The sequence below is a fragment of the Mixophyes fleayi genome, chromosome 3 (assembly GCF_038048845.1).
Source record: "Mixophyes fleayi isolate aMixFle1 chromosome 3, aMixFle1.hap1, whole genome shotgun sequence".
In the NCBI taxonomy this organism is placed as follows: domain Eukaryota; kingdom Metazoa; phylum Chordata; class Amphibia; order Anura; family Limnodynastidae; genus Mixophyes; species Mixophyes fleayi.
The window spans coordinates 251,139,845-251,154,686 of NC_134404.1; the positions used below are offsets into that span (position 1 = coordinate 251,139,845).

A 14,842-nucleotide genomic window follows, 5' to 3' on the forward strand; every position below is an offset into this window, starting at 1 on the left:
AAAAACCACACCACATGAAGGTACATATTCAATTAAGTCTAGACAACACGGCTGCACGTGTAAAATGACAATACAGTACCGCAACATCGCTTAATTACCTTAGCAACCCCATGGGGTGCGAACAGAAAATCCACGATGTTGCAGTAACATGTTGTCAATAGGAGCGCGTATACACAATATTTAGACTTCATTGAATATGCCCCAAAGAGTCTAAACAACCTTCTTACCTAATTTAATATTTTACTTTCTAATGGCATGAAAGCATAGCAAGATTCTTGCTTTGTGTAGTAGACCAATGCATCTATATTCTTAACAAATGGGAAATAGTGTTCTCACGTTTTCAATAACACCTCAAAATAGTGTCAACAAATCAAACAACGTAAGTTTAGAATCTCACCCTATAAAAGGCTTCCTAAATAACACAAATAAGGCACAAATCCAAGAATAAACACAAATGAAAACAGATCATTCAACTGATCCAAGACACAATGCTTTATTTGATAACCAATGAAGCTATCGAACATCAACCACTAAAGCACCACACTAGGCAAAGCCCTGTATCACTGAATTCAACCATGACAACACATCATGTAGCAATGTACAGTTATGTTTTAACAAAACATGACATGCAGAATTCATTTAAGTTACAGGTTTCTCATGAAATATTCAAACCTGACTAGATCGATATAGGGGCACTTCTATACCCTGATGTCGACCCTGGAAAAAATGAGATTGGATTAGACACATGTAACATACATTTTAACATGTTCTTGCTCTACTAAAATAACAGAGACCAAATTAATTTGCAGTTGCTTCCTACCATATTGCACTACAATAAAAAAAAGCTACTTGTATTTGTGGAAATGGCAATGATGGTGTGCAGTGTGTTTTTTGGACTATTACACAAGGGTGTCTGCACAGATTATAATGTGTCTCAGATTACTGATGTATCAGTGTCCTCTCTTTTGAACAGCACGCAGGCAAAGAAGTGTGCCTTCCATGCACTGATCTGGACTACACTAAATGCAGAAAATGTAGTCCGAATTAAACAGATCAAAAGCGCACAATTGGATCACATTGTTTTACAACTAAACTAAAACATTACACTCGCTTTACTATACTAATTTCATGGCATGAATAGGGCTTTAACTACAGAATGTAAAAATTAGATGTGTGAAAATGATTTCTTCTAAAAATGAACATATTTTTTCAATAAATCTAAATGGTTCCATTGAAGTCTAAAAATTAAAGTGTAAAAACACATGTTGTCTACAAAGTACATTTGTACAGTGAAAACTGGAACACCTTGAAAGGCATCAAATAACAATTTCAATATAAAGTAAATTAATTTCATTTAGATGTAAGCTACAAAATGACTGTTTCAAGTGAGGTCTTTTTAAAAAAAACACACCTGTATTCAGTAGAAGCAGCCATTTTAGGGCTCAGCCAATACTCTCAAATGCAGCCAATGCCTATAAACTATTGGTCACAAAGTGCCATATTAATAGCACTGGTTTATAGTGAATTTAGAGGCTGCATTCTCATGTATATATTGGTTCAGTACTTTAGCTGTCTACACTATTTGAAAGTAATTGGTGCTATTTAAGGTCTATGTAACATGGTTTACTTTGCAGCTATCTAAAGGTAGGTGTCATTCACTTCTACAAAAGAACTCAGCAACATATAAAATTATAAAATTTCATGACTTAAAGCTATTTTTTTCATGAAATGAGTTTTTAATACGTAAGCGCATGGTAAGATTAAGCAACTGTTATAAGCTTTGTTGCATTTGTCTTACATCCATAAGTTTAACTAAACATTTAAAGAACTATACTAAGAAAAATGCAGGATATCGTCCTAAATGGACAAAAGCTCAAATTGCAAAGCTCAGTATTGTCCATTAGCTGGCTGTGACTGACCATTGCCCTCATGGATGAACCAAATGCTGGCCACACACGTAGAAATGTTTGTCTGATATGATCAGTGTACAAACAAAACATTCAATTATCAAAGAGCGTGGGGATAACAAATGACCAAAAGTTTCTAAGTTGTTCAAAACAATTTCTGTGCATATTGGTAGATTTGGAATTTTGACGCTGGCTGTCTGGAGCAAGCAAACGTCTGCAGATATGTGGTGACTGAGTCACCAAATGATTTTTCCTTTGAGCAAGGGTTTGTAAAAGACCACATAAAGAAGGCTAGTAAGATTAACTAATGCAAATTATTTTTTTTTCAAATTGGCCGATTTTGTGGTAATGCAACTATGTAAAATGAATTTGCATATCTCTTTACCAACTGAATTTTTTTGCAACAGTGCAAAATGAAAACCAATTCCATTCTTTATTCATACCCAGGTTCACGCAAACTTGCATGTGCATGAGTTTGCATTGCAACACTTATTTTGGATGCTGCTTGCTCCACCACAATTGATAAAATCCATTAATCACTATGGAAGTGCATATATCTTCACTATGGATTAAAAGAAGTGATTACACCAGCATAGTGCTGTATTTTTCCCATTTATTTCATTGAAGATATGTGCTAAATGCACTCAAATGAAATTAATAGGGCATATAAATGAAGAGGCCATAAACATGACTGGAGCTCCACAGCATTGATGTTTTTGTTCCTACAGCAACAGAGATTCAATTAATGTTTATTTATCTGTGATCAAAGCAAGGGGAGCCTAGAACTCTTCTCACCACCAACCAATCACAATGCAGCTAGGGCGGTGAAACCACATGCGATTGGCTGAGTGACTAAGGAGAGCACTGGTTAATTTATTTTAAAGTCATTCTTGCGCGGGGCTCCTTAAGGAACATTTTGCTTTTTCTATTGTTTAGGGGGAATTTTTAATTTCACATATATTACTATTTAAGAAAATTATTTCAGGGTATTATAAGAAGAAAAATTTCCATGAACCTTGCTTGGATTGCAAATTAAGAACATTTCCTGTAGATTACAAGAATGATCCCACTTGATTACAAATAAAGAAGAATTACCTTTAATCGATAAATTAGTGAACAATGGTTTGGAAAGTTGATGTAATAAGTGTGCCTATGTATTGTTTACTATTTTAGAATAATGGAACAGGGTTTTATGAACACTTTGCCATTATAAAAGGGATCACTGAAGTGGCAAAGTTGCTGGAAAGGACAAGACTGGTATATCATGCATGCTGAGGGGACACCAGACTGGTATATTGTGTACACTGAGGCTGCCACCAAACTGGTACAACAATTGATACTCAAACATGACCTCTTCCATCAGACATAAAATGCTCTGCTCTAAGATGCCTCAGCTCTCCTCATATTGCAGCAACCTGGGCTAAATGAAATAACATTTAAAAACACCATTATCATCAATTATTTCAGCCAAGGTAAGCCCAATAAGACAGAAACATTTTGTACTGGGTGGAAGGGGTAATGTTGGAGGGTCTGTATAATGTGTGATAAAGGGCACATATTCTGTATTATAAGTAGGGTATTTGGGCTTTATAAGCTATAATAAATAGCATATTGTCAATGTATCCTGTGATGAACTGCTATATCAGCATGCTGCAAAGGTAATACTTTTTTTTAGGGGTTAAATGTGCAAAAGAGACAATTGTTGTCTACCTGAAAATGTTTGCTCTATACACACTCTACTAGAACATATATCTCTATATCTATCCATCACTTATCACTCCTGCGACCTTTAGTATGTAACAACCGGATATCATCAAATTTGATCTCAGGCAGCGTAAATTGCTTCTCATATGGATCTTGAGAGTCAACCATACAGAGGTTTCTGTGAGGCCCGGCCAACTAAAGTTGGCAAAAGCTGCAGGAGAGGTAATTGCATAGCAGCTACAGATAGAATGGGGGTCATATTTACAAAATACTGGTTTGTCTAGTATGCACATTCAGCTCCTAAAAAGCAAACAAATAATAAATCCACATGGGTGGAATGTTCCTTTAAGACGTCTAATTTCTTTAATCAAACAGTTCAAGACACTTTATAGTTTAGAAAACTTAGTATTTAAGTTAAAGATGTTTACTAATTTCAAATAAGTAAATAACACTCAACTGACAATATGATATAAAAAAAACGAAAACATTGTTAATAGTATTCTGCTACCTTATGGTTAAAATACAATATTCAAATTATTCTGTACCACTGGTTTCAAGTGTATAAGCTTGTGAGTAGGGCCTTCTAACCTATCTGTATTGCCCATTATTGTTTTATTACTGTGTTTGTTCCCTATTGTAAAGCTCTACAGAATTTGCTAGCATTATATAAATAAATGATGAGTGTAGTAACAAAGTTTCAACAAAGTAATGCCAAGAAATTAAAAATGAATATAGGAACAGCGCTCATGACAAACATCCATAAATGCTCATGTATAGAACCTTTTCATTTTGTGTGATGTCTCAAACTGTGTGGTTCCTTTCATGCAACCCGATATACAAGATCATTAAGTCAATTACTGATGCTGTTTAACTTTCCATCTCATGTATTCTAAGGATGATATACCAAAAGACCAAGGGCTTGATTCATTAAGGAACTTAAATTAAGAAGTTTCTTATTTAAGTCTCCTGGACAAAACCATGTTACAATGCAAGAGGTGAAAATTAGTTTTCTGTTTTGCACATAAGTTAAATACTGACTGTTTTTTCATGTAGCACACAAATACTTGATAGCTTATTTGTACACTGAAATTTAAAGTTGATATTTCTGTGCTACATGAAAAAACAGTAAGTATTTAACTTATGTGCAAAACAGAAAACTAATTTTCACCTCTTGCACTGGAACATGGTTTTGTCCAGGAGACTAAAAAAAAGAAACTTCTTAATTTAAGTTCCTTAATGAATCAGGCCCCAAAAGAAAAAAAATCATAGCGTAGACTTGTATAAATGACCTAATTCATTATGAAAACCACATGTGCTTAGCATGCAACAACGAAATTCACCAAGTGGAAGCTGGAAAACATGTATGTGGATTGGCTGACCAGTGAAGTTAAGGAAGAATGGCGTGTTGGGAACACGAGAGACTACTAAGAGACCACACTTTATACCGGGTATTCATTTCATCATTTCTGTAAGTGCATACCCTTAGGGGGATATTTTGGAAGACACTTGGTGAATTTCGGTGGTGCATGGTAAACACACGTGGTTTTCAAAATGAATTAGTGCATTTATACAAGTCTGCGCTATGATTTTTTTTCTTTTGGTCTTTCAACATATCCTGAGGATACATGAGAAGGAAAGTTACACACCATCAGCAATTGACTTTATGATCTTATATATCGGGTTGCAGGTAAGGAACCACACAGTTTGAGACGTCACACGAAACGAAAAGGTTCTATGCATAAGCATTTATGAATGTCAGCAATGAGCGCCATTCCTATATTAATTTTGATTTTTTGGGCATTTGTACAATTAACTCTCGCTGTGGATCAGAGTTGTTATATAGGTGGCTGCTATAGGGCTGAGTTTTGCGCTGTATACCACTTAGTCTATTCAACAAAGTAATGGTTTGAACACAAAAGCGCAAGTCATGTCCCCATGGTACATTCTGAGTTGAGCTCACCACTTGCAATAGGGTTTGTTGGTACAGATGGAGAACATTTGAAACGAAAGCTATATGGACCATGGATCCATCGGTGGTAGTCATTTTTTAGAATCAATTAATTCCAACATGAGATTGAGCGACATGAAGACAGTGAATGATGTTATTACAACATGCAACAATGCAAGGACTCGGCACCTGTATGTTTTTTTTACTAAGGGTAGGACATCATACAACCGCCAGGTTCTCGCATTGCCCCTTTAATAGCAGCAATGTAACTGTCGCCCTTTGAATTGACGTCAATGTCTGTGTGGGTATATATACTTGCCTGTCACCCTTTCATGAAGTCTGTACTTGCTGCATGTCATAACACCATTTGCTATGTTCATGTCACTCAATCTTCGGTCGGAGTTAATTGATTCGGAAACTCGTACTCCACCCAGATTCATCATTCCATAATAAGTTGTACCCATGGTATATTCATGTAGTTCATATTTTTCAGAACCAGTGAAAAGGAAGACGAATCCCAAACATTAAATAGAATTTTAAGTGTCATTCATAAGATAATTTTCTCAAATTTTACAATCACTATATTATAAGTTTAAAAATTTTTGATACTAACAAAAATTGTATTAACATTGCATTTAGGTGCACAATTCACACTTATCCATAGTAAACAGATTCTTGCTTTGATAGCATAAAAACTAATTGTTGATCGGTTTGGGTGGCTCTATGCAAATTTTGCACCTAAGTGTAGTTAGTAATTAATTAGTAAATAATTTATACTATAGGAAAACAATATAGGGGAGATTTGTACAGTACTGAAGACAGTTTACAAGAGATTGAGAAACATCTAAGATGCCTGCATCTGTAAAATTATAAAATCTGTCTAAAATGAATCTAAACCTCGTTTAAAGGGTACCACTGTATAAACTAGTATGAGCTCCCTTCCCACCATGACCTCTCTATCGTTGTTAACAACTCCACTATATCCTCTGTCACCCAACTCCGCTGCCTAGGTGTCACTCTCGACTCCTCTCTTTTGCCCCCCACATTCAATCCCTTGCCCAAGCCTGTCGCTTCCAACTCCGTAACATTGCCCGCATCCGTCCCTTCCTCTCTCAAGATGCCACCAAAACTATCATCCATGCTCTCATCATCTCCCGTCTCGACTACTGCAACCACCTCCTTACTGGCCTCCCCTGCTCCCGCCTTGCCCCCCTCCACTCTATACTCAATGCGAGACTCATCTTCCTCTCACGCCGCTCCACCTCTGCCTCCCCTCTCTGTCTTTCCTTACACTGGCTCCCCTTCCCCTACAGAATCCTTTTCAAACTCCTCACCACCACTTACAAGGCTCTCTCTCAGTCTACTGCCCCTTACATCTCTAACCTCCTCTCCATTCACACTCCCGCCCGCTCCCTGCGCTCAGCCAATGATAACCTCATCCCACTCTAGAATGCAAGACTTCTCCCGTGCTGCCCCCCTTCACTGGAAAGACCTCCCTCGCTCCATTTGTCTCTCACCCAATCTGTGCTCCTTCAAGCGGGCTCTTAAAACTTACCTGTTCCTTAAGGCCTACAAACCATCCACTTAACCTCTCACCTCTTCTGGTTCTCCCCTGCCCCCTTTCTCTCTCCCCGTTGCTTCACTGGCTCCCTTATGTACCTGATTCTGTTTACCCTCCCTTAGGATGTAAGCTCGTATGAGCAGGGCCCATCTTCCCTCCTGTCTCCATACCTGTTCTTCCGCTCCGTCTCTACTGTATCTGCCTGCCTGGAGTTTTTGAAGTACTGGTACTTTGTGTTTATTGTTCTGTACTGTCTTACCCTGTATAGTCTACTGTTTGTACCATGTACGGTGCTACGGAAACCTTGTGGCGCCTTACAAATAAACGATAATAATAATAATATTAAATTTAGAAGTAATTTTCACGTCTTTCACTATTTGCATAAGTGGTAACCAGCAACACATCTGTCAAAGAGAGAGAATGTGCAAAGCAACAATGTCTATGTAGTGAAGACCAACTTTATTCTTAAAAGGAGACATTTATTCATTATGGGCCAAAAGAACAAGCCTTTAACTGACAATACTTGCCCATGTTGTTCATTGTTTTTTATAGGATAACTGCACTCAAAACTGAAGTTTCAGTTTTGAGTTATGAATACATTTCTTTCTACCCCCTTGGCATAATATACCTAACCCCATTTCAAGGTTGCAGCAAATAACCCTGCTGTGATATTATTACTCTATAGCAACAGGAGGACCATCTTCAGCCAGACATGCGTGTAGATGCAGATTTGGCAGACCAGGTCGAATGTCCACCCCACTTCTAGGTTTTATACCTGAAGGGCAGTAGAGAGCACAAAAGAAATCCTGTAGTGCTACCCCAATGGAGTCCTGCAGCATATAATGACAGCAAGACGATAACTAGAAATCTTTCTTTATGTAATTGCAAGTAATTTGTTTGCATTGTGATCCCCACTATGTACAGTGCGGAGTAAAGCTGGGTATACACTACAGGGTTTTTGTCCAATAATAGGCTCAACCAGCCGACATACGACCGCTCGTTTGAAAGTCAGGTCAGTGTGTGTACTGACACGATGGTCGAAAGTCTGCCCAAATGGACGATTGTCCCATTTGTTTGGTCGTACCGTTCAATATTTTCGCTCCAATCTCCTTTCCGTTGTGTAGTGTGTATAAACTTCCGACCGACCCACAACAATCATCCGATACTTCCTCGACCTGGGGGGCGTGTGTATGTAAATTTGTGATGCCTGTACCAGTCCAACGTGGTGCGGTATCCAAACATCACTGACTTGTGTTTTGTATAGATGTGTATTGAACCTGTCTGGTTGCAGACCATTACACTTGTATAAAGCACGTGTGTTATTACCCTTTGAAGAGACAGTGTTGCCTTCTCTTTTTATGTGGCTTTGGGTGTTTACTATAGTGAAAGCTCTGCCCCTTTATGCTACTGTCTTTGGTATATCATTACATGTCCCGCAAATGATGCTTCAGTGTGTATGAAATTAAAATTATTGCTCATGACAACATGGCTGTAAAAAGTTGCTAACGGGACAGCCGCTGCTGCCTTTATCGTCTAAAACAAGGCTAGTGTGTATGCAGTCCATGGACCGAGCAATCAGACCATCAATCGCATGTAAAATCGATCGGCTTAAAAAGTTGTTGGAAAATTCTGCAGTGTGTACCCAGCTTAAGGCTAGGTATACACTACAGTGTTTCAGCAGATTATCACACCAATCAGAAGATAAACGACTGATTTACCCAATATCACAGTAGTGTGTACCCTGGAACGATGAACAATTATCATTCTAAAGCACATAAAGTCATTGATCTAGATTTTCAAACTGACTTAAAAATCTTGTTCAACGATTGAACAATGGTGTTACAATTCTGCAGTGTGTATGTGCTTATGATCAGAATAGAGTTTAGAATCATAATTTCAGCCAATGGTTATGACAGATAAATAGCACAGGTACATCTTGTAAAATGTGTATAGTGTCTGCACATGAATTGGCATGCTGATTGGGACTTTTTTTTAATCAGTCGTTGGTAAAATTGTTATAGATCAGGAGAAAATGTTTGTAGTGTATACATAGCCTAATATGTTGGCACTTTGCAAGAAAAATAACTAGCACTTAGGTCACCCTGTGTATAAACTTAGGTTTGCTGGTCCTTAGACTAGAACTCAATATGAAGGTTTTAAAACTAGGGTTACACAAATTATTTTTGAAATATGACTAATTTAATAAATTCACCATATTTTATTGAAAGCAAACTCAATTCTAATGAAACACTAAATAGGTTGCTCATTAACATAATTTGGTCCTGTATAATATTACATTTCCTGCAGCAAAGACTGTTGGAAGATGCATTCTGACAGATGTGATTTAGCACATAGCATAGAAAATAGCTTGTTTAGCTTACAAGCTAATGGAACATATTTCCAACATGTCATATCTCAGGGTTCATCTTGCTTGCAAAAACATTAACTATGGCATATGAGTGCAATATAAGAAATAGAATAATATTACTAGTAATACATTTCCAGGTTATACTAGAAATAGTTATGTATTGTAACAAATAACATGCTCCATAAGGTAGATTAAAATATTCAAACGTCTAGGTCATGTAGAAAAGTATGTGATCTGTAGGATTCCCAGACTTCTAACTTAGTTATATTAAAATTCGTAATTGCACATCATATATATATTTAAATATACTTTTGTTTCAATATATTGAATACATAATTACTGCTTGATATTATTACAATGTAACATCTTGGGGTCATCTCAATGGGCCTCCTACGCTGCACTGCAGGAGCTTTGAGACCAGATGTATTGTGTGCTGCAGCCGAACTCCACCTTTATCTATAGAACATATAATAACTGCTCGGTAATAAAGCAACTTGATAATGTGGCAGAGGAGACCGAGGATGAGTGCGGGGAGAGGGGGAAATGGTCACCTCTGAGCCCAGGCCCCCTTGTTAGCAGGACGTAGAGGCTGCACACGGAGGGATAAAATGTATATTTCTGCATGTACTAACAGAAAGAGTGGATAGAAATATAGATCTACTGCTACAAACCTCGCTGTTAAATGTTTTGACGGCCTCCATATTGTCGGGTGATGTAGAAACGCCGTGTTGTTTGGAGGAGGCGGCGAGGGGAGAGACGAGGAGGAGGGGAAAATGGAGGAGGAGAGAAGGGGAGGGCGAGGAAGTGCTAACACTTTGGAGGGGAGGGGAAGTTGCTCACACTGTTGTTGACCATGTGTATTGTTCAGCTGCCACCATATATGAACCCAGGTCAGTAAACAGACCATGGCATGGGTTCAGTACACGCCAGTTGCGCTCAATGATAGTTATAGACAGGTCTGGTAACATAGTTGACTGGGAGGGAGAATGGCGACGTGCGGAGCCAGCAGGATGAGGCGAGATGGTACTACTTGCTGCAATCATTGGCGCGCATTCCACTCGGGTATCTGCGCACCAAACATGGCGGCGCCAAAACACACAACACAAAAAAACAGTCACGTGTGTGCCGGAAACGTTATTTCAGCGACCGCCCAAATAATATGAACGACACATGTCGTTTAAAGCAAAATAATTGTAGTCCACTGTTAATACAAACATACACACCAGCTTCACTGCCCAACCCCTAGTTTTACCTACTCATACACATTTTTGGGTGGGACATGTATTGAACGCACTGCTCGAGTGTATATATATATGTATATATATATATATATATATATATATATATATATATATATATATATATATATATATATATACACACATATATATATATATATATATATATATATATATATATATATAAATATATAAATATATAAGTTTTGTCAGGGGGATCGGGATGGGAGGTCCGAATGGATTACTACCATAGAGAATACAAGATGAAGAGTAAACGGCGCCACAGCAAACTCTTTTATCAGATGCGCATAATAGGGAGGTGTGGTTGCGGTTACCAAGTGGTTTCCTTTCATCGTACCAGTGAGATGAAGGCATGTGGCGAGTGTTCTTTCATGGATGTTACAGCGCCAGCTTGTGACGGTCCACAGCTCTAATTTGTGATATGACTGAAATTCGATGTATGGCCCCAGTGCTGTGAGACAGCAATGCTAACTACTGTGCCATGCTGTAAATATGCAGGAATCAGCAAAAGGAAAATGTACTATTACTGAGATGATGCAAGACTCCTAAATTATGTTTCACTTGAAAGAAAGGTGTTCATTTTATTGATCCACATAGCTCAGAATTATCACTTTTGGAGGGATAGTCACTAATGTGGCCCAAGTCCCTTGTACCTCTTATGTCCTATAATTATTTGTAATTAAAGGATAACTTCTATTTTCAAACAATAGCATGTACTACATGTAATATTTGAGGTACACGCATAGGATGTAATAACTGGAATATTTTGTTTTTGTGAATTTCCAGTTATTTTTCTGTATTATTTTCTGCAGCACCATGCCTGAAGTGCACTAATTATATTCTAAAAAAAAACACTGTCCCTGCATTTTGCTCCTAATTAAATTAAAAGGACACTGGAACTTTATTTTTGTGTTACTGTTGTTATACTATTAGTAATATTACTTGTGCAAAATGATAGGGCTATTTGTGACAAGCATACTTTTCCACTCTCCAGGAATGTCCAGAAGACTCCCAAATTCCGGTTAGAACTCCCGGGAGAGCAGGCAAGCCTTTCGCATCCTGCCTGATGGGAGGGAAAATTACTCGATCTGCATGAATCTTGTGATTTTTGGTCCTACCCCCTTCAACAAAATTGTACTTTTTTTACTGGGTTGGGGCCAAAATTACATGATTTGCCACACCACGCCCTCTCCTGCCCTCCCACCACGCCCCCACTATTCAAACTTGTCAATTATGCACAAGCAATCTTTTTCCTCCGTTTTTTTTTTGTTTTTGTTACTATTTAATTTTCGTAGAGACAAGAATTGTGTTGTTTATCATACTTTCCCATTCCGAGAGACTCACGAATTCCTGATAGGTTCCCCGAGGAGAGCAGGCCATTATCCAGCATCACGTTCTAAATTTATATTTTTTGAGTTCTTGGTCAAACATAATTTGCAAGTCATTACACCTATTTTTCACTTTTGGTACTATCATACTCTTTCTCAGTTACTGAATATTATTCATAAGAAGCAATAACCATGACAAACTACTAGGTGTTTTGGGTACAATCTGTACATAGGGACCTTTGGCTTTGGTCTTTTGTATTTTGTCTAGTATGTGAGGTGTATCAATAATATCAAGCCACATATTGCCACATTGTTAGAGCTACATTTTATTTCGATAATGGTTAAGATAATGCTCTGTCTCACATAGTTTGCAAGTGTTAAATATGATTTTTTTGATTAGTCCTCATAAAGCCTTTGTTCAGCTAAAAGAGATTATTAATTTTTCTGCTGATATGCAGTATTACAAGATGTAAGCCCATGGCCTTGAGGTTAAGCTGACATAGAGAACTCCTGAAGTTATGTATCAAGATCTGAAAAAATAGGTAGCTTCATTTTTAGCTTGTGGTGTGGGAGCTGTGCCCATGACGTTGGACATGGCGGACAGGAGATAAGAACAATAGACACATCTGTCCTTAGAAGGGGGAGAAAGTAAACACCTCAAGAATACGTGAAAAAGTTAATCAGCAGTGCATCCCATATATTAATGTATGCTTATGACGTAGGATTCATTTATTCAGTAGGCTATAAAAACTTGTATCTTTGTATCAATAAATCAGAAAATATTCCTTGTATACAGAACTTGGTCTGTGTCAATTCTCTCCAACTGATTGAAGCGCTTCCAGATATACTTGACACCACAGGCAAACTTGGATCAGAATTTTAGTTCTAACAACTTGGAGGTCGCCACAGAGATTCTCTGTCCAGCAGGCTACAAGACAGACAATGGAGGTTTCCCAGGACATTGAACCCCAACATCCGCGGTCAGTAGATTTCTACTCGTTGGTCTTCCTATTCTGAGTCACCTCATGTCTGTCTGAGGCACCTGACATGCGAATTTGTGAGTCTCAAGTATCATCAGATTAATATAATACAGTACTAACCCAATTTGTTTACTGTAATTGTATTGTTGATTAGATTTTTGAAAGATGAGTGAATTTTGAGTGCATGTGTTTGTGCCTATTGTATGGTGTATAAAAGATAAAAAGTCAAATAAGACGTTGATCTTCGTGGTTGCTATAGAGGCTTGCCCTTGTTTTCCGCAAACTGTGATAACTGGGTTACGTCTTAAGACTTCCTAGCTCATACAGGGCTGAATTAAGTGACGGCTAATAAAATACGGTATAAGTGTTAAGAAAGTCGCCCACTGTGTCTGGTTATGGTCCTCCGCTTTTTCTTGTTGGTACTCATGAAACGGGGGCCAGAGGCCGGAGGGTTGTCTTTGTCTGAACAATAGTTGTTGAAAGTTAGTTCCCAGATTTTTAAATACTAACAAAGCAGATGGACACTGAATTCCTATTTTTTGTAATATTGATTGTTTTGTTTATTTTGGGTATAATATACATCTTTTGGAAAGCACATAATGGAATATCGGGATTTAGAGAGTTACTGTTTTGAACATTGGGTGAACATTTTAGACACCATCCCCAGAGATATATCAAAGAAGGGAGATTCTGTAATCTGCCCAAAGTGTAGAAGAATTCCAAAACAACTTCATCCCAGATACTGTCAAAGAAGCTATTTTGCACGGACATCCAGTACAAGGAATCCACAGAACGGGATGTCCACTGCAAGGACAACCCACAGAAACTAGATAAGAGTCCCGATTTGGACTCAACAGAATACTGTCAATATGGGAAATATAGATAGTAAACAGATATATGACAGCAGCTCCCTCATAGATATAATGCACAAAGATTTTAGGAAATGGGGGAGTAGAAGGTCTGCAGGGAATTTTTCAAGAAAGCGGTGATAGCCAGAAAAAGGAATTGATATGTGTGGATGGAGAAACAACGGTGTTGGAAGTGGTAATGTGACAAGAACAAAGGGCTATTGAGATCAAACCCCAATAGATTGTTTGAGGTGGCACAGAAAGGCTAAGAGATCTGGAAAGTCGCAATATATGTGGATATGCTAAATGCATCAGAAACTGAATGATGAATCAAGTAGGTTGTATATTATAAATGTATGTTTCATGCTGCGCAGCTGAAAGAGTGAAATGTGCCCTCCCTCATTCTGTGTAAAAGATTTCAGTGTGTTGAGATAAGAAGCACTCTGTTTTTTGTTATCTGACAATGTATGTAAAATTGAAAAAATATGTCAAGTGCTGAGTGATAATAACATGTTGAAGCTAACTTGTATTTAGTCTAATGCTGGGACTTGTAGTTCCACAGCAGTAGGCTGGAAGATATCAGCTAATTTTTCTCTCTCTGTATGCTCCGTCTTACTGCGTGTGAGGGAGATCCGTGTTTGTCTGTCTTGTCCATTTTTAAAAGATACATGTTTCAAGGTTGAAAAAGTTGTACATTTGTAAATATAATGCCTGCATTGCTTAATTGTAAGCCTTTGAAGAGATGCAAAATAAGTTTTAAAGTCTTTGATCCATCACTGTACGACCAGTAGACAGACAAGATTGTAAACAATGTAGATTGTGTCAGAAGAAAACTGGCTGAGGTCCAACAAGCTGTTTCTGTATTTGAACAAAATAATTTTGTTTCTGAAGTTGAGAAAAACAGCTTTCTCTTTAATGAAGTTGAGAATTGTGGGAGTG

General features: G+C 37.8%; 1 protein-coding gene across 6 annotated transcripts in view; it reads right to left on the reverse strand.

The window, feature by feature from the left end:
- SCAF8 (SR-related CTD associated factor 8) overlaps positions 1-10,572 on the reverse strand; it is a 287,720-nt gene extending 277,148 nt beyond the window's left edge. For 5 of the 6 annotated variants that reach the window (XR_012689726.1, XM_075203399.1, XM_075203400.1 and 2 more), the window contains exons 1-2: positions 10,160-10,572; positions 673-717 (exon numbers count right to left, since the gene is read on the reverse strand). Coding sequence is in view for 5 of the 6 variants with exons in the window: in XM_075203399.1 (XP_075059500.1) it covers positions 673-717; positions 10,160-10,189 (75 nt within the window). In the remaining variant the exon portion in view is untranslated. The remainder of the gene's footprint in view (positions 1-672; positions 718-10,159) is intronic. The other variant, XM_075203402.1, reaches the window with a different exon arrangement.
- Positions 10,573-14,842: the final 4,270 nt, after the last annotated feature.